The sequence below is a fragment of the Rhinoraja longicauda genome, chromosome 3, assembly GCF_053455715.1.
Source record: "Rhinoraja longicauda isolate Sanriku21f chromosome 3, sRhiLon1.1, whole genome shotgun sequence".
In the NCBI taxonomy this organism is placed as follows: Eukaryota; Metazoa; Chordata; class Chondrichthyes; order Rajiformes; family Arhynchobatidae; genus Rhinoraja; species Rhinoraja longicauda.
In genome coordinates, this window is record NC_135955.1 from 1,091,060 (window position 1) to 1,113,014 (window position 21,955).

The 21,955-nt window shown below is 47.9% G+C and overlaps 1 protein-coding gene across 12 annotated transcripts in view; it reads left to right on the forward strand.

The window, feature by feature from the left end:
• The window catches only part of LOC144611663 (nipped-B-like protein), a 323,382-nt gene extending 304,705 nt beyond the window's left edge, over nucleotides 1-18,677 (forward strand). For all 12 annotated transcript variants that reach the window (XM_078430871.1, XM_078430886.1, XM_078430895.1 and 9 more), the window contains 7 exons: nucleotides 2,260-2,367; nucleotides 4,926-5,126; nucleotides 6,499-6,645; nucleotides 7,754-8,022; nucleotides 10,442-10,616; nucleotides 16,238-16,423; nucleotides 17,701-18,677. In XM_078430871.1, the coding sequence (XP_078286997.1) occupies nucleotides 2,260-2,367; nucleotides 4,926-5,126; nucleotides 6,499-6,645; nucleotides 7,754-8,022; nucleotides 10,442-10,616; nucleotides 16,238-16,423; nucleotides 17,701-18,066 (1,452 nt within the window). In that variant the 3' untranslated portion in view covers nucleotides 18,067-18,677. The remainder of the gene's footprint in view (nucleotides 1-2,259; nucleotides 2,368-4,925; nucleotides 5,127-6,498; nucleotides 6,646-7,753; nucleotides 8,023-10,441; nucleotides 10,617-16,237; nucleotides 16,424-17,700) is intronic.
• The last annotated feature ends 3,278 nt before the right edge of the window (nucleotides 18,678-21,955 follow it).

Sequence of the window (21,955 nt, forward strand, 5' to 3'; positions counted from 1 at the left end):
TAGTGGAATCAAGGGATACGGGGAGAAGGCAGGCAAGGGTTACTGATTGTGGATGATCTGCCATGATCACAATGAATGGCGGTGTTGGTTCAAAGAGCCAAATGGCCTCCTCCTGCACATATATTCTATGTTTCTATGTAATCCATTTTACTTCCCAAATCTCCGCACAGCGTACTTGCTTTCAGCAAATAACTTCAGGATTATTGCTCAGCACACTCTCAGAAAGTGCTGTTTATCTTTGCCACCTGGGGGTCTGGGTCATCAGGAACATGGAAAGACCATCATAACACAATGCACAGAGAGAAATATACAATAATCAATAATACAATAAATTATCAGTAATATCAGGCATCCCGACTATGATGTTGCAAAACCGCAGTTCATAGTGCAACCAAAAACACAATTCACAGAGGGTGGACCTGCTGAGGGTAGGGGTCCGTTACTGTTGTGCAGTGTCCAAGAGCTTGATGGTCGCTGAGAAAAAGCTGTTCCTGAACCTGAAGGTCACAGATCTCAGGCTCCTGTACCACCTTCCCATTGGTAGCAGCAAGATGAGAGCATGGCTAGGGTGGTGTTGGTCTTTGATACTGGCTGCCACCTTGAGATCTCTTCGATGGTGGGGAGGTCAGTACCTGTGAGGGACTGGGCAGTGTCCACCACTCACTGTTGTCACATTTGTTCCTGGCAGTTCATATTACCAGGCCAGGCCATGATGCAACCAGTCAGTCTGCACTCCACCTGTAGACGTTTAGTGGAGCTGCTGTGATCCTGGTGCCACTGGTCTACCCACTGGGATTTCAAAATGCTGACCAGGTGATGCTGGAAGATGTTGCACATACAGTTGTTTCTTTGTGTAAGGAGGACCTGCAGATGCTGGTTTAAACCGAAGATAGACACAAAAAGCTGGAGTAACTCAGTGAGACAGGCTCTGGAGAGAAGGAATAGGTGACCTTTCGGGTCGAGACCCTTCAGACTGGTTAGGGATAAGGGAAACGAGAGATATAGATGGTGATGTGGAGAGACAAAGAACAACATGCACATGCACAACATGCGAATGGTATGTTAGCATTCATAGCAAGAGGATTTGAGTATAGGAGCAGGGAGGTTCTGCTGAAGTTGTACAGGGCATTGGTGAGACCACACCTGGAGTATTGTGTACAGTTTTGGTCTCCTAATCTGAGGAAAGGCATTCTAGCCTTAGAGGGAGTACAGAGAAGGTTCACCAGATTGATCCCTGGGATGGCAGGACTTTCATATGAAGAAAGACTGGATAGACTAGGCTTATACTCGCTGGAATTTAGAAGACTGAGGGGGATCTTATTGAAACATATAAAATTCTTAAGGGGTTGGAGAGGCTAGATGCGGGAAGATTGTTCCCGATGTTGGGGAAGTCCAGAACCAGGGGTCACAGCTTAAGGGTAAGGGGGAAGTCTTTTAGGACCGAGATGAGAAAACATTTCTTCACACAGAGAGTGGTGAGTCTGTGGAATTCTCTGCCACAGAAGGTAGTTGAGGCCAGTTCATTGGTTATATTTAAGAGGGAGTTAGATGTGGCCCTTGTGGCTAAAGGGATCAGGGGGTATGGAGAGAAGGCAGGTACAGGTTACTGAGCTGGATGATCAGCCATGATCATATTGAATGGCGGTGCAGGCTCGAAGGACCGAATGGCCTACTCCTGCACCTATTTTCTATGTTTCTACATGCTGGTTTACAGAAAAAGGCAAAATGCTGGAATAACTCAGTAGAAGGCAGCTCCTGGAGAACATGGATAGGTGACGTTTCGGGTTGGGACCTTTCTTCATTCTGATTGTGATGGGGTTGGAGGGAGTCTGGAAGAGAAAAGGGACATGATAAAGCGTGGCAAATAATGGGTGGGTACACGTGAGGAAGGGGTTTAATATCAAATGATTGGACAAAGGCCAGGGATTAAAAGACAGGAGACAAAGAAGGTAGCAACTCCGCCACCATGCCGCCCATGTTGTGTAAAAGCAAGGAACTGCAGAAGGTAGTTTACCAACAAAAGTGCAGGAGTAACTCAATGGGTCAGGCAGCATCTCCGCAGAATGTGAATGTTTCGGGTCGGGACCCTTCGTCGGGCATATATCGTATGTTTGTTTCAGACTGGGCGTGGAGGTGTCAATGCTTGCATTTCAATGCCTCTGCTTCTTGTGTATCATCAAGGAAGGAAGGAGCTTGTCTTTGAATTGTTGCTGTGCATTCTTTAGATCATGCAACCAGTGTTTGCTGCTTATTCCACAGTGCGTGCCATACCTGATTGCCATTGGAACAGATCCGGAATCTGCCATGCGTAGCAAATCGGATCAACAGCTGGTGGAAATAGATAAAAAGTACACTGGATTTGTACATGTGAGTTACTTTCTCTCTCTCTCTCTCTCCCTCCCTGATTCTTGATCATGCTCATCGATTAGGCATTGGTGTGGCACAGATTTCAGGATGCTGAGAAAAGTCTAACCTCAGGTCAGTCAGGAGCCACAGCATTGAACTTTGCGTGGAGACCTCCTGCAGTCTATTGACTTCATGCAGTGGTTGTAAACCTCAGTAACCAGAAAGAGCAAGGTCAGTTCTCTTCCGTAAGTGGTCATTGATAAGAGCATAAGAAATGATCGTATTGAATGGCGGTGCTGGCTCGAAGGGCCAAATAGCCTACTCCTGCACCTATTTTCTATGATCTCTGTCCAACCATCTGCCCATCAGAAACCGTCCTCCTCACTTGTATCGACCTATTACCTGCCAGGCTTTGTCCTGCCCCTCCTCTCCCAGCTTGCTTCCAACCTCCACAATCAGTCTGAAGAAGGGTCCCGACCCGATAGGTCACCTATCCATGTTGTCCAGATATACTGCCTGACCCACGGAGCTACTCCAGCTCTTTGGGTCTTTTGTTAGAAAATATTATTTGCCTTTTTTCAAAGACCTGTATCAAACCCTTAGTTTTATAACTTGTGATGAAGAGTGAAAGCATCAAAGTTATGCCAAATCTTTCCCAAATCACTGGTTAGGCTTTAGGTGAAACTGGACGACCCGTTGGGTTCCCGATGTGACAGCGGTTGGTGAGAAAAAAGACACACAATTTTCATATTATTGAGTGGTCAAACTTGAAGAAAATGTGAGCATTTACCTCAGGAGTCATCGTTCAACGAAGCACGCGTTTAATGACAAGATTGAACACGGAAGTGTTAGATCAAACTGGCGATGTTTATTTTATGGGGCGTGTGTCCAAACGATAGTGCAACAATTTGAATGAAACATGATACTGCACACCACAGGCGAATGTTGAGTAAGGTGCCCCTATAATTGTTGTGCTATCGTGGCTGTATTTCAGGAACATACATATATATATATATATATATATACATACATACACATATTAATGATATATTAGACCGAGTGGACTCATTGGGTTCCCATCGTGACATGGGAAAATCGCGTTTGTTCTTTCAAATAAATGGCGTTTTTTTCTTAAAAATTAAATAAATCTCATCTGGAATGTTTTTGATTTTTATGGGTAAAATCCTCTCTTGGAGATCCTCGAGACTGTGCTCTCATTCAGCAGCAGTGCCAGCTCGACTGCGATGGCAGTTGCTTTGAGCGGGAAGAAACTGCTCCCCCCCCCCACGTGGGACCCAGACCAATCGCGTCGAGCGGGAGGTCGGAACCAGTCATTCGACCCAACGTGGGGACCCGGGCCAATCGGGCGTCGAGCGGGAGGTTGTAGCCAATCAATGGACCCCACATGGGGGTGAGCAGCAGGAGCAAATCAGGACTTGCCGGCGAGCAATCAGAGCAGGGATCGCCGGCGTTCCTCCCGGACCAATCAGGCGTCAAGCGTGTGGTCAGAGCTGAACACAAAATGGCAACCCTCCCCCAACTGCACATGCGCCGGAGCTGAAAACAACATAGTAACACTCCCCCAACCGCGCACGCGCGTATCCGGCGGCCATCTGTTGGACCCAAAGCTCTCCTGCATTGATGTAGCACACTCCCCGACTCTTCCCCTTTTCCCCCCCCCTCACCCACTCCATCCCCACACCGCCCTCCCCCCCAACTCACCCACTCCATCCCCCCACCGCCCTCCCCCCCCCCCCCAACTCACCCACGCCATCCACCACCCCCCCCCCCCCCAACTCACCCACTCCATTCCCTCCCCCCCGTTTTTTTCAGGATTTTTAACTTTTAACAGCTTTTTTAAAAAGTCTACTCTGAAACAAACGGGTTTTTTAATGGATTTTTTTTCCAATAGTGCTCACGTGTGGCAGCCAGATTTACGCTGGCCATTGGGTAGGGAAAAACTGCAGGTGCTGGTTAAAATCGAAGGTAGACTCAGAATGCTGGAGTAACTCAGCAGGTCAGGCAGCATCTCGGGAGAGAAGGAATGCGTGACGTTTCGGGTCGAGACCCTTGTTCAGACTGATCAGTCTGAAGGGTTTCGACCTAAATGTCTCCTATTCCTGCCCTCCCGAGGTGCTGAGTTATTCCAGCATTTTGTGTCTGCCTCGTTTAAGCTGAGCCAAATTCCCAAATGGGGATAAATTATCATGCACAGCAAGTCTTGTATTCTGGATGAAAATTCAGTCATAATTTTCAGAAGACAATAAATACAAAGGGAAAAATAGGGAAAGTGCAAAATATGCTGTGCAAACTCAAGAGAGTCAAGAGTGTTTAACTGTCATATGTGCCGCAACTGAACGATGATATTCTTATTTGCAGAAGCAGAAGAGGTTTTTAAACACAATACTCAATAGATACATAAACAAACAAAAAAAGTTCAATAAATAAAAAATTGCCAATATTGCGCAAAACAAAAGCCAGGCTATAGTCGTGCTTTGGAATGTATTGCACACATGTATGTAAAATGATGGATTTAAATCTGTTTGAAAGGGTAAAAAGCGTGTGTACTGTTTTCCCAGATGAAAGCAGTAGCAGGGATGAAGATGTCGTACCAACTTCAACTATCCATCCACTCTGAGATGAAGGAAATAATCCGTGGCTTCAGACAGGAGGAGAGTGTGACCGCTTTGTGTTCACATCTCTACAGCATGATCCGGGGAAACCGACAACATCGACGCGCCTTCCTCATCGCCTTACTCAACTTATTCGATGACAGTGCAGTAAGTTGACAATCCGCCATGTTTATGGTGCATGCTTCATTTCCAGTCAAATGGGATGATATACCAGGGTAGTGTGTGCCAATTTCCAGCTTTCCCACTTTTCCAGCTTTCTTCTCGTCCACTACCACCCACACACAATCCATCCGAAGAAGGGTCTCCACCCAAAACGTCACCTATCCATGTTCCCCACAGATGCTGCCTGACCCGCTGAGTTACTCCAACACTGTGAAACGTCCCCTATCCATGTTCTCCACAGATGCTGCCTGACCCGCTGAGTTACTCCAGCACTCTGTGAAACGTCACCTATCCATGTTCTCCACAGATGCTGCCTGACCTGCTGTTACTCCAGCACTCTGTGAAACGTCACCTATCCATGTTCTCCACAGATGCTGCCTGACCCGCTGAGTTACTCTAGCACTCTGTGAAACGTCACCTATCCATGTTCTCCACAGATGCTGCCCGACCCGCTGAGTTACTCCAGCACTCTGTGTCCTTTAGTGTGTGTCAGTGTCAGTCAGATATGTCTGTTGCCAGAAAAAATAACCAGAGGATGTATTTGGAAACAAGTAAGCTGGATGTAATTGTGTGTGTGATATTGCTGTGGGAATTCATTATTATAGTAAAAAGAATTGGAAGCTTTGAATGATTCATAAAATCCTTGGGTAACATGTATTAGCAGGATTGAAGAGAGTGAGAATATTAGACAAAAGGTTCAGGTTCCAGACAGTTCACGATAAAATAGGCTGAAATCAGCATGGCTTTGTGAAGGGGAGGTGTTGCTTGACAAATTTGCTGGAATTCTTTGAAGAAGTAAAGAGCAGGACAAAGGAAAGTCAGTAGATGTTGTTTACGTAGATTTCCAGAAAGCCACATGCGAGGACGATAAGTGCCCATGGTATCAGAGGGCAGATACCAGCATGGCTATCAGGTTGGCTGGGTGGCAGAAGGCAAAGAGTGGCAATAAAGGGGGCTTTGTCTGGGTGGCTGTCAGTGACTTGACCCAAAAGTCACCTATTCCTTCTCTCCAGAGATGCTGCCTGACCCGCTGAGTTACTCCAGCACTCTGTGAAACGTCACCTATCCATGTTCTCCACAGATGCTGCCTGACCCGCTGAGTTACTCCAGCACTCTGTGTCCATGTTCTCCACAGATGCTGCCTGACCCACATGCTGAGTTACTCCAGCACTCTGTGTCCATGTTCTCCACAGATGCTGCCTGACCCGCTGAGTTACTCCAGCCTTTTGTGTCTATCTTTGGTTCCCTCCTAAACAAAGGTTGTTTGTGGTGGAAAAGGGAATTGATTAGAAAGGTTAGGTTGGTTACCTGAGCTGGGAGCTGGAACTTTGTCAGACTCTGCTTTCTTCCTGTGCAGAAAACTGAGGTGAACCTGCTGCTGTACATTGCGGACAATCTGGCCTGCTTCCCATTCCAGACGCAGGAGGAGCCTCTGTTCATCATGCACCACATTGACATCACACTCTCAGTCTCTGGTAGTAATCTGCTGCAGTCCTTCAGGGAGGTGAGTACGAGCGATCTACTTGACAAAACGGAAACGGTGAAACTAGTTCCAGGTCACACAGCATGGAAACGGGGTGTTTGGTTCAACTTGCCCACACTGACTAACATATCCCAGCTACACTATTCCCACCTGCCTTCATTTGGCCCATCTATATCTATCTATATATTACTAAAAATCTCATCGTGAAATTGTTGCACTATCGTGTACCGTTTTGCCTGTATTTTGGACACACACCCCATAAAATAAACATCGCCATTTTGATCAAATACTTCCGTGTTTGATGTTGTCATTAAACGCGTGCTTCGTTGAACGATGACTCCTGAGGTAAATGCTCTGATTTTCTTCAAGTTAAAGTTTGACCACTCAATAATATTAAAATTGTGTCTTTTTTTTCATCAACCGCTATCACAACAGGAACCCAATGGGCCGCCTAGTATCCCTCTAAACCTGTCCTATCCATGTAATTGTTTCTTGAGCGTTGCAATAGTCCCTGCCTCAACTACCTCCTCCGGCTGCTTATTCCTTACACCTACCAACCGTTATGTGAAAAGGTTACCCCTTTTAGATCCCTGTTAAATCTTTTCCTCTTCACCTTAAACCTGTGTCCACAGCTCCTCGATTCTCTACTCTGGGCTAGGGACTCTGTGCATCTACCCGATCTATTCCTCTCACGACCTTATATACCTCTAATAAGATCACTCCTCATCCTCCTGCGCTCCAAGGAAAAGAGTCACAGCGTAGTCAACCGCTCCCTATAGTTCACACCCTCTAGTTTTGGCAACATCCTATGAAATGTTCTCTGTACCCTTTCCAGCTTGACAACATCTTTCCTCTAACATGGTGCCCACAACTGAACACAATACTCTAAATGTGGCCTATCCAACATCTTATACAACTGCAACATGACCTCCCAACTTCTATACTCAATACTCTGACTGATGAAGGCCAATGTGCCAAAAGCCTTTTGAATCATCCTAGCATCTTTTAATCCAAGTGTTTATTGCATTTAATTCAGTAATAATTCCTTCAACAGTTAACTGTATCAGCATTGGAATGTTTTAAAGCAAACATTTAGCATTTTAATTTTGTTACTGACTGTGATTTTCAGTCTCTATTGAAAGAACCGATGCCGAAGGAGAAACCGTTGGCCCATTCGGAAGACAGCGGGAGTGAGGATGAGTCACAGCGGCCCCCCCGCAAGTCACGCAAACGCTTCAGCTCCGACTCCAGTGACGATGAGGATGATCTGGAAGACGTGCTATCGTGGCTGCCTCCTGACTCCACTCCTCTCCTCGAATTTGTCAATGCCTCTCAGGGAATTCTGCTGTTGCTGGTCCTGAAGCAGCACCTGAAGAATCTTTACGGCTTCTCTGACAGGTACGAGGAGATGCTTGGATGCTGAACACAGCCTCATACAACCCTGATGTCCTGCTGACCCAAACCGCAACGTGTACCTGAAGTAAAACGTAACCAATGGCTCAAATAGCTAGTATTCTATTATATTATACAATACCCTGGGGGTTCTGTCCCAATGGGTGACGTGGTTGAGATATTCTTCATTCATTAGTTTCTTAAGCTTGTCCTTCCGTTTCACGGGATCCTGGTCAATCCTCTGCTGCCTTTCCTGTCAGGTCAAAATTGGCCACTAGAAACATAGAAACGTAGCAAATAGGTGCAGGAGGAGGCCATTTGACCCTTCGAGCCAGTACCGGCTGTGATCATGGCTGATCATCCACAATCAGTAACCTGTGCCTGCCTTCTCCCCATATCCCTCGATTCCACTAGCCCCTCAAGCTCTATCCAACTCTCTTTAAATTCATTCAGTGAATTGCCCTCCACTGCCTGTGGCAGGGAATTCCACAAATTCACAACTCTCTGGGTGAAAAAGTTTCTTCTCACCTCAGTTTTAAATGGCCTCCCCTTTATTCTTAGATTGTGGCTCCTGGTTCTGGACTGCCCCAACATTGGGAAATTTTTTCCTGCATCTAGCTTGTCCAATCCTTTTATAATTTTTTACGTCTCTATAAGATTCCCTCTCTCCTCCAGTGAGTACAAGCCCAGTCATTTCAATCTTTCCTCATATGACAGTCCCTCCATCCCAGGGCTTAACCTCGTGAACCTACGCTGCACTGCCTCAATAGCAAGGATGTCCTTCCTCAAATTAGGGGATCAAAACTGTACACAGTACTCCAGGTGCGGTCTCACCAGGGCCCTATACAACTGCAAAAGGACTTCTTTGCTCCTGTACTCAAATCCTCTCGTTATGAAGGCCAACATGCCATTAGCTTTCTTCACTGCCTGCTGTATACCTGCATGCTTACTTTCAGTGACTGGAGTCCAAGGACACCAAGGTCTCGTTGCACTTCCCCATCACCTAATCTGACACCATTGAGATAACAATCTGCCTCTTTGTTTTTGCCGCCAAAGGGGATAACCTCACATTTATCTACATTATACTGCATCTGCCACGCATCCGCCCACTCACTCAACCTATCCAAGTCACCCTGCAACCTCCTAACATCCTCTTCGCAGTTCACACTGCCACCCAGCTTTGTGTCATCTGCAAACTTGCTCGTGTTACTTCTAATTCCATCATCCAAATCATTAATATATATTATAAATAGTGGCGGCCCCAGCAAACCTGCCTGCCAGAATGCTGGTCCCTGCCTGTTGAGGTGCAACCCTTTCCTTTTGTACAATTGCTTACTACTGAGGTGGTTGTTGATAAATTGTGGTGCGTTTCCATGTTTCCCGTCTAGAGACATTTCATTCTCAGTCTAAAGAAGGGTCTCGACCCGAAATGTCCCCCATTCCTTCTCTCCCGAGATGCTGCCTGGCCCGCTGAGTTACCACAGCATCTTGTGTCTACCTTCGGTTTGAATCAGCATCTGCAGTTCCTTCCTACGCATTTCACCATTTTTCCATGCTGTGCTCTGTCACTCAGCTTGTCGAGATCCTCTTGGACCCTCTCAGCATTTGCCTTTCTAAACTTGCTGATGATGTGAAACCAAGTGGCAATGTAAGCAGCCATGAGATGTAAAATAGCATCGGGCACTTTGGACAACTGAGTGGCTACAACAATATATATTCATGAAGTGATATGGATGATGGAATTAGAAGTAACACTAGCAAGTTTGCAGATGACACAGTTGGGTGGCAGTATGAACTGTGAAGAGGATGTTAGGAGGTTGCAGGGTGACCTGGACAGGTTGAGTGAGTGGGCAGATGCGTGGCAGATGCAGTATAATGTAGATAAATGTGAGGTTATCCACTTTGGCGGCAAAAATAAGGAGGCAGATTATTATCACAATGGTGTCAGATTAGGTAAAGGGAAAGTGCAACGAGACCTTGGTGCCCTTGTACACCAGTCACTGAAAGTAAGCGTGCAGGTACAGCAAGCAGTGAAGAAAGCTAATGACATGTTGGCCTTCAAAACAAGAGGATTTCAGTATAGGAGCAAAGAGGTCCTTCTGCAATTGTACAGGGCCCTGGTGAGACCACATCTGGAGTATTGTGTGCAGTTTTGGTCTCCTAATTTGTGGAAGGAATACAAGCCCAGTTTTTCCAATCTTTTCTCATATGACAGTCCCACCATCCCAAGGATTAACCTGGTGAACCTACTGCCTCAATAGCAAGGGCGTCCTTCCCCAAGTTGGGAGACCAAAACTCCTGGATCATGTGCAGCAGAGATTAATTTAACTTGGCATCATGTTTGGCACAGACATTGTGGGCCGAAGGGCCTGTTCCCATGCTGTACTGTTCTGTGCTCTAACATTCTGATCTGTTCATTTTCCAGTAAAATCCAAAAGTATTCTCCGTCTGAATCTGCAAAAGTGTACGACAAGGCAGTGAACAGGAAATCAGGAGTGCACTTTAACCCCAGGCAGACGCTGGATTTCCTAAGGAATGGCGTGGGCCATGCGGAGATTACCGAGTCAGTCAAGAGGAGCATCGTCAAACAATACTTAGATGTAAGCTGGACCTTTGTATGGTAACTTCAACGTTGCAACAAACTTGACCAGGGCATTGTGAGCAGATTTGGTTGGTGTCTCGTCCTGTCTATCTTGTGAAAAACTGGTCAAGACCAGGATGAAGATTGGCACCCATTAGGTCAAGGTTGACTCTGTGTGGCCATTAATGTGCACTTAAAATCATCAACTGAAGCCATTGATAAAGCCTAACCCGAAAGTATCTCCTGAGGAATATATTGTCTGAAAGTGGTTAGGGAAGGGGTTTAGCAGTTGGTAGCGGCAGTGATTGGATATTGACACAGTGAATGTAATCTGTGGCTGCAGTCACTGAACTCCACACAAATTATCCCAGCTGCTGGACGCCACTCAAAACATTCCAGTGCGGAGATCCCAGTGGTCTCCAACAAACCTGGAGACTAGTCACCCTCTCGCTAGGTCTCCTCGATATCCCCCAGCTCTGCACTTGCTCCCCCTCCCCCATTCGAAACAAGGATAGAGCCCCCCTTGTCCTCACCTTCCACCCCATCAGCCGTCGCAAACAACACATAATCCTCCCAACACTTTAGCCACCTCCAACGGGATCCCACTACTGGCCACATCTTCCCATCTCCACCCCTTTCTGCTTGCTGCAGAGACCGTTCCCTCCATAACTCCCTGGTCAACTCGCCCCTTCCCGCCCAAACCACCCCCTCCCCAGCTATTTTCCCCTGCAACCGCAGGAGGTGCAACACCTGTCCCTTTACCTCCCCCCTTGACTCCATCCAAGGACCCCGACAGTCTTTTCAGGTGAGGTAGAAGTTCACTTGCACGTCCTCCAACCTCATCTATTGTATCCGCTGTTCCAGCTTTCAACTCCTGTATATCGGCGAGACCAAGCACAAGCTCGGTGATCATTTTACTGAACACATCCACTCAGTCCGCTTTAACCTACCTGTTCTCTCGGTTTCTCTGCACTTAAACTCCCCCTCCCATTCCCAGTCTGACCTTTCTGTCCTGGGCCTCCTCCATTGTCAGAGTGAGGCCCAGCGCAAATTGGAGGAGCAGCACCTCATATTTCGGGTAGTTTACACCCCAGCGGTATGAACATTGACATCTCTAACTTCAAGTAGCCCTTGCTTTCCCTCCCTCTCCTCCCCCTTCCCAGTTCTCCCACTAGTCTTCCTGTCTCCGACTACATTCTATCTCTGTCCCGCCCCCTCCCCTGACATCAGTCTGAAGAAGGGTCTCGACCCAAAATGTCACCCATTTCTTCTCTCCAGAGATGCTGCCTGACCCGCTGAGTTACTCCAACATTTTGTGTCTACCTGGAGTTTATCAAATCCAATTACCTTGTTCAAGGTGTGTAGGAAGGAATGCTAGTTCAAACCGAAGATAGACACAAAAAGCTGGAGTAACTCAGCAGGACAAGAAGGGTCTCACCCCGAGATGTCACCCATTCCTTTTCTCCAGAGATCCTGTCTGACCCGCTGAGTTACTCCAGCAATTTTGTGTCTTACTTCATTTAAGGACTGTGTACATGGAATTCATTCTACAGAAGTGGAGACTGCATTTGGGAGGGTAGTAAAAATAACAATCGGCTGAAATGTTCCTTATGTTAGCTAGGTGGTGTCGATGAAGGGAGAAAGTTAACAAGTCAAGTCTGAGACCCTCATAACTGAAGAAGAGAGAAACAAGAGATGAGAGAGGAATGGTTTGAACAAAGGGGATATCAAATCTGATATGAGGCCAAACAAGCAGACGTGGCAGCTACAATAGTTAATTTTCAATAGTCAAGTTTATTTGTCACAAACACATAAATGTGCAGTGAAATGAAAGATTACCCACAGTCCAACAACAAGAGCAATAAAAATAAGCAATAACACACACAATCATAAACCAACACCAAACTAAAAGAAACATCCATCACAGTGAGTCTCCTCCAGTTCCCTCCTCACTGTGATGGAAGGCCAGAATGTCTTTTCTCTTCCCCTGCCGTCTTCTCCTGCGGTCAGGCTGTTGAAGTTGCCACGTTCCAGGCTGCGCTGGACGGTAAAACGTCCACAGCGGGCCGACCCGAGCCCCGCGATTCGGGGCGGGCGAACACGCTGCCGCTGTGTGGACAGCAAGACCATGGCACATGTCCTGCATTACTCCCTCCTGTCTAGATCAGAACTGGCCAGTTCAGCTGCCAGCCACCTTTGACTTTGACTGGTTTACTCTGACTACTAATGTCCTCTGGCTAAGTGGGACCTGTCCCATGGCCCGAATATTAGCAACGACTGAGTATGTTTATTGTGGGGTTTTTAGTTCTCATTTGCTGGGACAAAGAGGGTATCTCGTACATCTGATGTCAACAAACCAGGAGCTGCCACAACCTGGTTGTGTGAGATTTGTCCTGAGCGTGCTTTATCCATCCTCTCTGCAACGTAACCCTCTCCTGGTTTGGCAAAGGGGCTTCAACCTGTGACATTAGCTCTGTTTCTCTGTCCGTACAGGCGTACTCAGTGATCTGGGCATTTTCTGCTTTTATTTTGGATTTCTGGTGTCAATGTGTGTTTGATTTTCAGTGTTGAGCTGAAATTTGTTTTGTCCAAAATGGATGCAAACAACGATTGAAGTAAATCAGTGTTAAAAAGCAAATATCGTGAGGGTTCAGACCAAAGACTATAACGAGGCAAACATTCAATTACAGATCCCTTCAAACATGGACGAGCAAAGATGGGTAAATCAGAAATGGAGTTGATTGCTTGCTACTTTATCACAGTACAGAGCACTTGTGCTCTTGGTACAGTGAGACTCTTTGTTTGCATACAGTACAAGCATGTAAACAGCCGACTAAGTTACAAAGTAGTGGAGGGAAATAACTGCAGGTGCTGGTACTAATCGAAGGTATCACAAACTGCTGGAGGAACTCAGCAAGTCAGGCAGCATCTCAGGAGAGAAGGAACGAAGAAGGGTCTCGACCCGAAACGTCACCCGTTCCTTCTCTCCTGAGATGCTGCCTGACCTGCTGAGTTACTCCAGCATTTTGTGATACCTTCGACAGTTACAAAAGTGTTCTGTATAATGTATAGGCTAGGCTCTTCAACCCACCATGTCCATACCAACCTTCGTACCCTTCTACACCAATACCATTTGCCCACATTAGGATTGTATCGTTCTACACCTTGACACTGTAGTGTCTGTCTAAAACTCTCTTACCCGATAGTACCTGACTCAACAACCACCTCTGGCAGTGAGTTTCAGATATCAACCACTCTGTGTAAAAAATCTTCTCGGTTCCTCTTTCAAACTCCTTCCTCACCCTAAACCTGGGCCCTCTTGTTTTTGACATCCTTACCGTGGGCGTTCAGCTCACCACTCTATGCCGCCAACTCTCTATGTAAAGCAAGCCTGGCCTGTCCAATCTCTGCCTGTAACTTGCCCTCCAGTCCAGGCAATATCCTGGTGAATCTCCAACATAATCACATCCTTCCTATAATGTAGCAACAGAACTGCAGCATGCAGCCTAACCAGTGTTTCACAAGGTTGTAACATAACAACTTTTGTTTAGTAGCCTGGCCATGAAGGCAAGCATGGCAGATCGGCTCTTCACTGCCCTATTGACCTGGGTCACACAGGGAACTATGGACTTGGACCTACCCCTGATTGCAGCATCTCACACTTAAAACAAATTGGGAGCTCAACGTTACAGGACTAGTGGAGCACAGAAGCCACAGGGTGAAATTAAAAAGCAAAATGACTGCAGAGAGAAACCAAGACTGGACTGAATTTAAGAAGAAAGTATCTTATCAAACGATACAGAGTCTCGAGTGTTGGGCAGGATTAATGATATTTGTTCAACAAGTGGGTCTCGGGACATGGAATTATTTAATACTGAAATAACAAGTTTCTTCATTCAAAGTGTTGGAAATATTTAAAATGTTCTGCCTCAGATGCTCACTGGAGTCGAGCAGAGTCACACAGAGTGGAAACAGGTCCTTCGGCCCCACCTGCCCACACCAACAGTCCTTATTCACAAAATGCTGGAGTAACTCAGCAGGTCAGGTAGCATCTCAGGAGAGAAGGAATGGATGACGCTTCGGGTCGAGACCCTTCTTCAGATCAGTCTGAAGAAGGGTCTCGACCCAAAACGTCACCCATTCCTTCTCTCCTGAGATGCTGCCTGACCTGCTGAGTTACTCCAGCATTTTGTGAATAAATACCTTTGATTTGTACCAGCATCTGCAGTTATTTTCTTATACCAACAGTCCTTGGTCAATTCAGTTTAGTTTGTTGTCATGTATTTAGGTGCAGTGAAAAGCTTTTGTTGCCTGCTGTACAGTCAGCAGAAAGACAATCAATCTATTTACAGTGCAAGGTAAAGCTAGCAAAGTCCGATCAAGGATAGCCCAAGGGTCACCAATGAGGTAAATAGTAGTTCAGCACTGCTCTCTGGTTGTGGTGGGATGGTTCAGTTGCCTGATAACAGCCGGGAAGAAACTGTCCCTGAATCTGGAGGTGTGCGTTTTCACACTTCTGTATCTCTTGCCCGATGGGAGAGGGGAGAAGATGGAGTGGCCAGGGTGCGACTCGCCCTTGATTATGCTGCTGGCCTTGCCGAGGCAGCGTGAGGTTTGAGCGTGGGGTCAGTGGAAGGGAGTTGGTTTGTGTGATGGTCTGGGCTGCTGGCCTTGCAGAGGCAGCGTGAGGTGTAGATGGGGTCAGTGGAAGGGAGGTTGGTTTGTGATGGTGTGGGCTGCAGTTTCTTGCGGTGGTGGATGGAGCTGTTCCCATGTCACCCGTTGCCAGTGTTCCCAGTTACTGTCCTCTGGCTCGCCAGGCGTGAATGTTGTGTGATGCTGCGCATTGGTGCCGTGTGAAGCCGCGCGTTGATGCCGCGCGTTGGTGCCGTGTGAGGCCGCGCGGTGAGGCCGTGTGATGCTGCGCGTTGGTGCCGTATGAGGCCGCGCGGTGATGCCGTGTGAGGCCAGGCATTGGTGCCGTGTGGGGCCGCGCGTTGGTGCCGTGTGATGCTGCGCGTTGGTGCCGTGTGATGCTGCGCGTTGATGCCGCGCGTTGGTGCCGTGTGAGGCCGCGCGGTGAGGCCGTGTGATGCTGTGCGTTGGTGCCGTATGAGGCCGCGCGGTGATGCCGTGTGGGGCCGCGCGTTGGTGCCGTGTGATGCTGCGCGTTGGTGCCGTGTGAAGCCGCGCGTTGATGCCGTGCATTGGTGCCGTGTGAGGCCGCGCGGTGATGCCGTGTGAGGCCGCGTGTTGGTGCCGTGTGAGGCCGCGCGGTGATGCCATACGTTGGTGCCGTGTGAGGCCGCGCGGTGATGCCGTGCATTGGTGCCGTGTGAGGCCGCGCGGTGATGCCGTGTGAGGCCGCGTGTTGGTGCCGTGTGAGGCCGCGCGGTGATGCCATGCGTTGGTGCCGTGTGAGGCCGCGCGGTGATGCCGTGTGAGGCCAGGCGTTGGTGCCGTGTGGGGCCGCGCGTTGGTGCCGTGTGAGGCCGCGCGGTGATGCCGTGTGAGGCCGCGCGGTGATGCCGCGCGGTGATGCCGCGCGTTGGTGCCGTGTGAGGCCGCGTGTTGGTGCCGTGTGAGGCCGCGCGGTGATGCCGCGTGTGGGTCATTGATCTCTTCCCGTTAATCTTTCAGTTCAAGACGCTGATGGAACACCTGGATCCCGATGAGGAGGACGAGGACGGGGAGGTGTCGGCGAGCATGGCTGCGCGGAACAAGGCCATCAACGCACTGCTGGGAGGCAGCAGCCCCAAGAACAACATGGAGACTGACGACGAGGACAGTGATGGCGAGGAGAGAGTGGGTGGGGGCATTGCAGGGGTAAGAGAGCAGACACCACAGCGCTCCAACTGCTGCAGTCACATTCCCGCTCCTCAGCACACACATTGCTTACGTTTACTCATCCATGTTAAACAACAATCTGCATTAACATTGTGTCCGCCAGCCAGCCGACTGCAGCAAGTGAAGTGAGAACGGGTCAGTCAGTCTCCTGTCACTGAGAGAGAGGTGGGGCCACCTCTGTCATATCAGTTGGCAGCAATCGTCCGTTTTTAGTGACACAGCAGCTTGTGTCACCTCCCGATGCTGGTTGAGATGTCCCCAGAACTTTCTCTGTTGATTTTGTTTGTAACTCGAACATTGGAACCTACTAATGAAGTGTGGAGACTTTGTAGGCCTGTTAGCCAAAGGCCAGACTATGAGACTGCCCTCCAGTACTGCGATACCAGCCCTGTTTGTCATCTTCACTAGTTCGATGATAAACAATTTCGTCAGTGTCTACATTAAACATAAAAAAATAGGTGCAGGAGGAGGTCATTTGGCCCTTCGAGCCAGCATTCATTGTGATCATGGCTGATCATCCACAATCAGTAACTCGTGCCTGCCTTCTCCCCATATCCCTTGATTCCACTAGCCCCTAGAGCTCTATCTAACTCTCTTTTAAATTCATCCAGTGAATTGGCCTCCGCTGCCCTCTGTGGCAGTGAATTCCACAAATTCACAACTCTGGGTGAAAAAGTTTTTCTCACCTCAATTTTAAATGGCCTCCCCTTTATTCTTAGACTTAGATGCAGGAGAAACATTGGGAACATTTCTCCTGCATGTGGGAGCAGGTGTTGAGGGCAGGTGTTGAGAGCAGATGGTGGGGGCAAATGTTGAGAGGGGTTGTTCTGGGAAGCCAGAACTAACTGTTGAGCCTTCCCGAGGTGTTGTGGGCGTAACTCAATGAAAGACCAGTGCAGGGAGGTGTTCACTTGAGAACCCCAGTGATATACTGGCATCTACACGATTAGTTTTTTTTAAAGAGAATTAATATGTAGGTAGCTGGGTTTTTCCGCATATGTTGTCATTTATTGTAAATTGGTGTATTTAGTTGGATAATACTTTGGTTTTGGGCCTGGTTTTCGTAGTTGATGCTTATGCTGGAGTTCTAGTACAAGTACTTTGTGTTTTCATTGTTATTCCCCTGTCACCTTTTCTGGTTCTTGATTCCCCTACTCTGGGTAAGAGACTCTTTAAGTGTCTGGCTGTACTGCTGATATTCACACGCACTGGCCTGCAACCAGTTGCCTGTTAATCACTCTCTTGCTTGTTGACAGGCCACCAGAAGATCGAAGCGCCTGTCAGACGCGGGGGATCTGGGTGCCCAGATGCACGAGGCCGTGGATGTGATGGACGTGATTGCCATTTGCTGCCCCAAGTATAAAGACCGGCCTCAGATTGCCCGGGTTGTGGAGAAGACTAGCAGTGGCTTCAGTGTACATTGGATGGCTGGTTCATACAGCGGCTCTTGGACAGAGGCCAAACGCAGAGAGGGTCGCAAGCTGGTGCCTTGGGTTGACAGTATCAAAGAAACGGACATCATTTACAAGAAAATAGTCCTGACAAGTGCAAATAAGCTGACTAACAAAGTTGTTCAGACTCTGCGGTCCCTGTATGCAGCAAAGGAAGGCTCTTCCTGCTAACACAACTAACACTGCAACCAAACACAGCAGTGAGAAGAATAAACTTGGGGCTAAACGACCACATTCTGGCAACACTTACAAATCAGATGGTTTCACAGTTGGAGTAACTCTGTGCGGTAATCTGCAGACGGAGACAGTTGCAGGCAGGCGAAGGGAAGGAGCGATTGCCAGATACCATTTCCCGTGGGAGCTTCCTTCGCTGTTGTACAGCCAAATCTTCTCGATTGATTTTAAACTCCCACTGTATTATAGTTTAACAAAACAAAAATTGTTTATATCTTGGAAAAAGAATTCTGTTTAAAAATAAAAGTTAAGTGAATGTTGGAATTTAGTCTGTTAATGTTCTTAATAAAGTGTTCTTGGAGTTTAACCTAGCAGCAATGGCTTTCTTTAGTGTAGAGGTTCCAGAGAAGTTATTTTACAGGATGTACAATGCCAGACTGTGCTGGATATAATTTATTCTAACGAAAGCATGCAGTATCTGTGACCTACACAGGAGGAGATTTTATTTGATTTTTTTTGTTTTGTAAATGTAGATTTTAAATGTATTAGGGTCACTCGGACAAACAAGAAAAAGGGATCCCCAGCAAAAACAACTGGCGGAACAAATACTGCAATAAATTTTTTACCTCTCTTTGTTACCTGTCTGTTTCCGGTTGGTTATGTTTTCCGTGTCGAGTGGATGTGTTGGAGGTTTGCATTTCCTCAGTGCTGGTGAGAAATTGGGCAGCAAACGCTGAGCTGGGGGCATTTTGCCCGGCACAGCCCGGTGCCAAAGGATGCTCTGCCATCCTGGCCCAAGTCTCTAAGACAAGGCCCACATTGTTGCTGCCAGATTGGAAACTCTTTGCATTTAACAAGCAGCACGTGAGCAAATTGGAACCTTTGCACATCTCATATAACATATAACATATAACAACTACAGCATGGAAACAGGCCTGTCCGGCCCTACCAGTCCACGCCGACCATTCTCCCTGACCTAGTCTCATCTACCTGCACTCAGACCATAACCCTCCAATCCCCTCCTATCCATATACCTATCCAATTTACTCTTAAATAATAAAATCGAGCCAGCCTCCACCACTTCCACCGGAAGCCCATTCCATACAGCCACAACCCTCTGAGTAAAGAAGTTCCCCCTCATGTTACCCCTAAACCTTTGTCCCTCAATTCTGAAGCTATGTCCCCTTGTTGGAATCTTCCCCACTCTCAAAGGGAAAAGCCTACCCACGTCAACTCTGTCCGTCCCTCTCAAAATTTTAAAAACCTCTATCAAGTCCCCCCTCAACCTTCTACGCTCCAAAGAATAAAGACCCAACCTGTTCAACCTCTCTCTGTAGCCTAAGTGCTGAAACCCTCGTTTAATGAGGGGAGTAGATCGCTGCCTGCATCACAGTACATGCGTGTGACTCTCTGCCCAGGCACCGGCTCTGTCATGGGACACGCATGTGGTTCACCACCGGCTCCATCATGGCACCTGTATGTTCAGCACCGGCTCCATCACGGGACCCACGTGTGGTTCTCGGTCCAGGCTCTGTCACGGGTCACGCGTGTGGTTCTCGATCCAGGCTCTGTCACGGTACCCACATGTGGTTCTCAGGTCCAGGCTCCGTCATGGGTCACGCGTGTGGTTCTCAGGCACCGGCTCCGTCACGGGTCACGCGTGTGGTTCTCGGTCATGGGTCGCGCGTGTGGGCACCCCAGGTCACTGGGATGCTGCAGTCACGAGAGTCTGTGAGCGGCGCTGGGATCCACACTGACCCTCTCCTCACCCCCGCCCTGCACCTTTGGCCAGGACAGTGACGGGCAGTGGTTACAGACATGAGGCCAATCGGCCATCGTGCCCCTGCCCCGACCCCACAATCCACTCGTGCCACGTCCAGTCCTTTCAACACAGCCTTGACTGTTTTTCACCCCATATCCCGTTCCTTCTCAAAGCCCACCTTCCACAAGCTACAGCCAGTACAGTCCAGGAGCCACGTCAAACTGTTCCCCCATTTAGTTTATATGTCTCATCCATGCTGACTGAGTTGGCATTCTGCACTAGTTCCATTTGCCTGTATTCGGCCCATATCCCTCAACCCCTTCTATTGCTCTAGCAGTCATAATGTCTTGTAAAAGCAACTTGCTCCAGACACAGACTGCCATCTAAGTGAATACATTGTCCCGGAGCTCCCTGTTAAATCTCTCCCCTCTTCTTGCCTCTCTCTGCCCACTAGTTTAAGAATCCTCTACCCTGGGTAAAGGACTGTGAGTGTTCACATGATCTGGTCACCACTCATGATTATACATGATCTGGTCACCACTCAGCCTTGAGGTCCTCCAGCGACTAAACTCCCAGCCCCTCCAACCTCCCCTATAAGACCCCCCCCCCCCCCCGCTACATCTCTGCATTCTCCTGCAATGTGATCAGAATTGAAAACACTGCGCTGGGCATGTCTTGGACAGGTTCAGCCTGATTTTACACCGTCTAGTGATAAGCCCAGAGTCAGATATGCCGTGAAGGTAGACATAAAAAGCTGGAGTAACTCAGTGGGGCAGGCAGCATCTCTGGAGAAAAGGAATGGGTGATGTTAAGGGGCGAGACTCTTCAGACTTACACAGGGTTGGGCCTGTTTCATTTTGATGTGCCAGGGCGGTGAATATCTCTGAGGTCAAGTCCACAGCTGGAGAAAGCAGAACATCAAAAGTAAATCACAATCATACGAATGCTGAAAATCTAAAGACAGTAAATAAGGTAACACTCGTCAGGGCAAGCTCTGCAAAGAGGAATCTCTCAACTTGATGATTTTTCACAATAAATTCATTGAATTTTCTAGTGATTGGTTTGGTCAAGAAAGAACTCGTGCCCTTACGGCCTTTCAATGTAGACCTTGAGATAATTTATAGAAAACAGGTGCAGGAGGAGGCCATTCGGCCCTTTGAGCCAGCACCGCCATCCATTGTGATCATGGCTGATCATCCACAATCAGTAACCCGTGCCTGCCTTCTCCCCATATCCCTTGATTTCACTAGCCCCGAGAGCTCTATCTAACTCTCTTTTAAATTCATCCAGTGAATCGGCCTCCACTGCCCTCTGTGGCAGAGAATTCCACAAATTCACAACTCTGGGTGAAAAAGTTTTTTTCATCTCAGTTTTAAATGGCCTACCCTTTATTCTAACACTGTGGCCCCTGGTTCTGGACTCACCCAACATTGGGAACATTTTTCATGCATCTAGCTTGTCCAGTCCTTGTATAATTTTATACGTCTCTATAAGATCCCCTCTCATCCTTCTAAATTCCAGTGAATACAAGCCCAGTCTTTCCAATTTTTCCTCATATGACAGTCCCGCCATCCTGGGGATTAACCTCGTGAACCTACGCTGCACTGCCTCAATAGCAAGGATGTCCTTCCTTAAATTAGGAGACCAAAACTGCACACAATACTCCAGACGTGGTCGAGCAGGTACTTATTTTCCTGAAAGTGGCATCACAAGTAGACTATTGTAGATGGGGCATGTTGATCTGCATAGATCAGTTGGACGAAAGGGCCTGTTTCCGTGCTGTGGAACACGATGCTTACGTTTCTCGGGGTGACTGATGTTTTCCCAGAGGCAAGGTTTTGGGATGAATTCTAACTAGGAAATATCAAGGAGCCATCGCTGGGGATGTGGTCATTGTATACTGGAAGGACCTGTTATCCCCGAGAATTCAGAGACCAACTGGGATGTGGCTTGGGTTAGTGATGTTTTGAGTTAAGATACACCAGGAGGTTTAACTCTGGTGCTTAAAACTACACGGAGAATGGGAGGCATTCCTCTCAGCAGGGATCCTGTAACTAGGAGGTGGGGTCAACACTTTGAGCATCAAAGTGCAAGAAAGCTTTATTTACACAGTGGGGAGGTGAA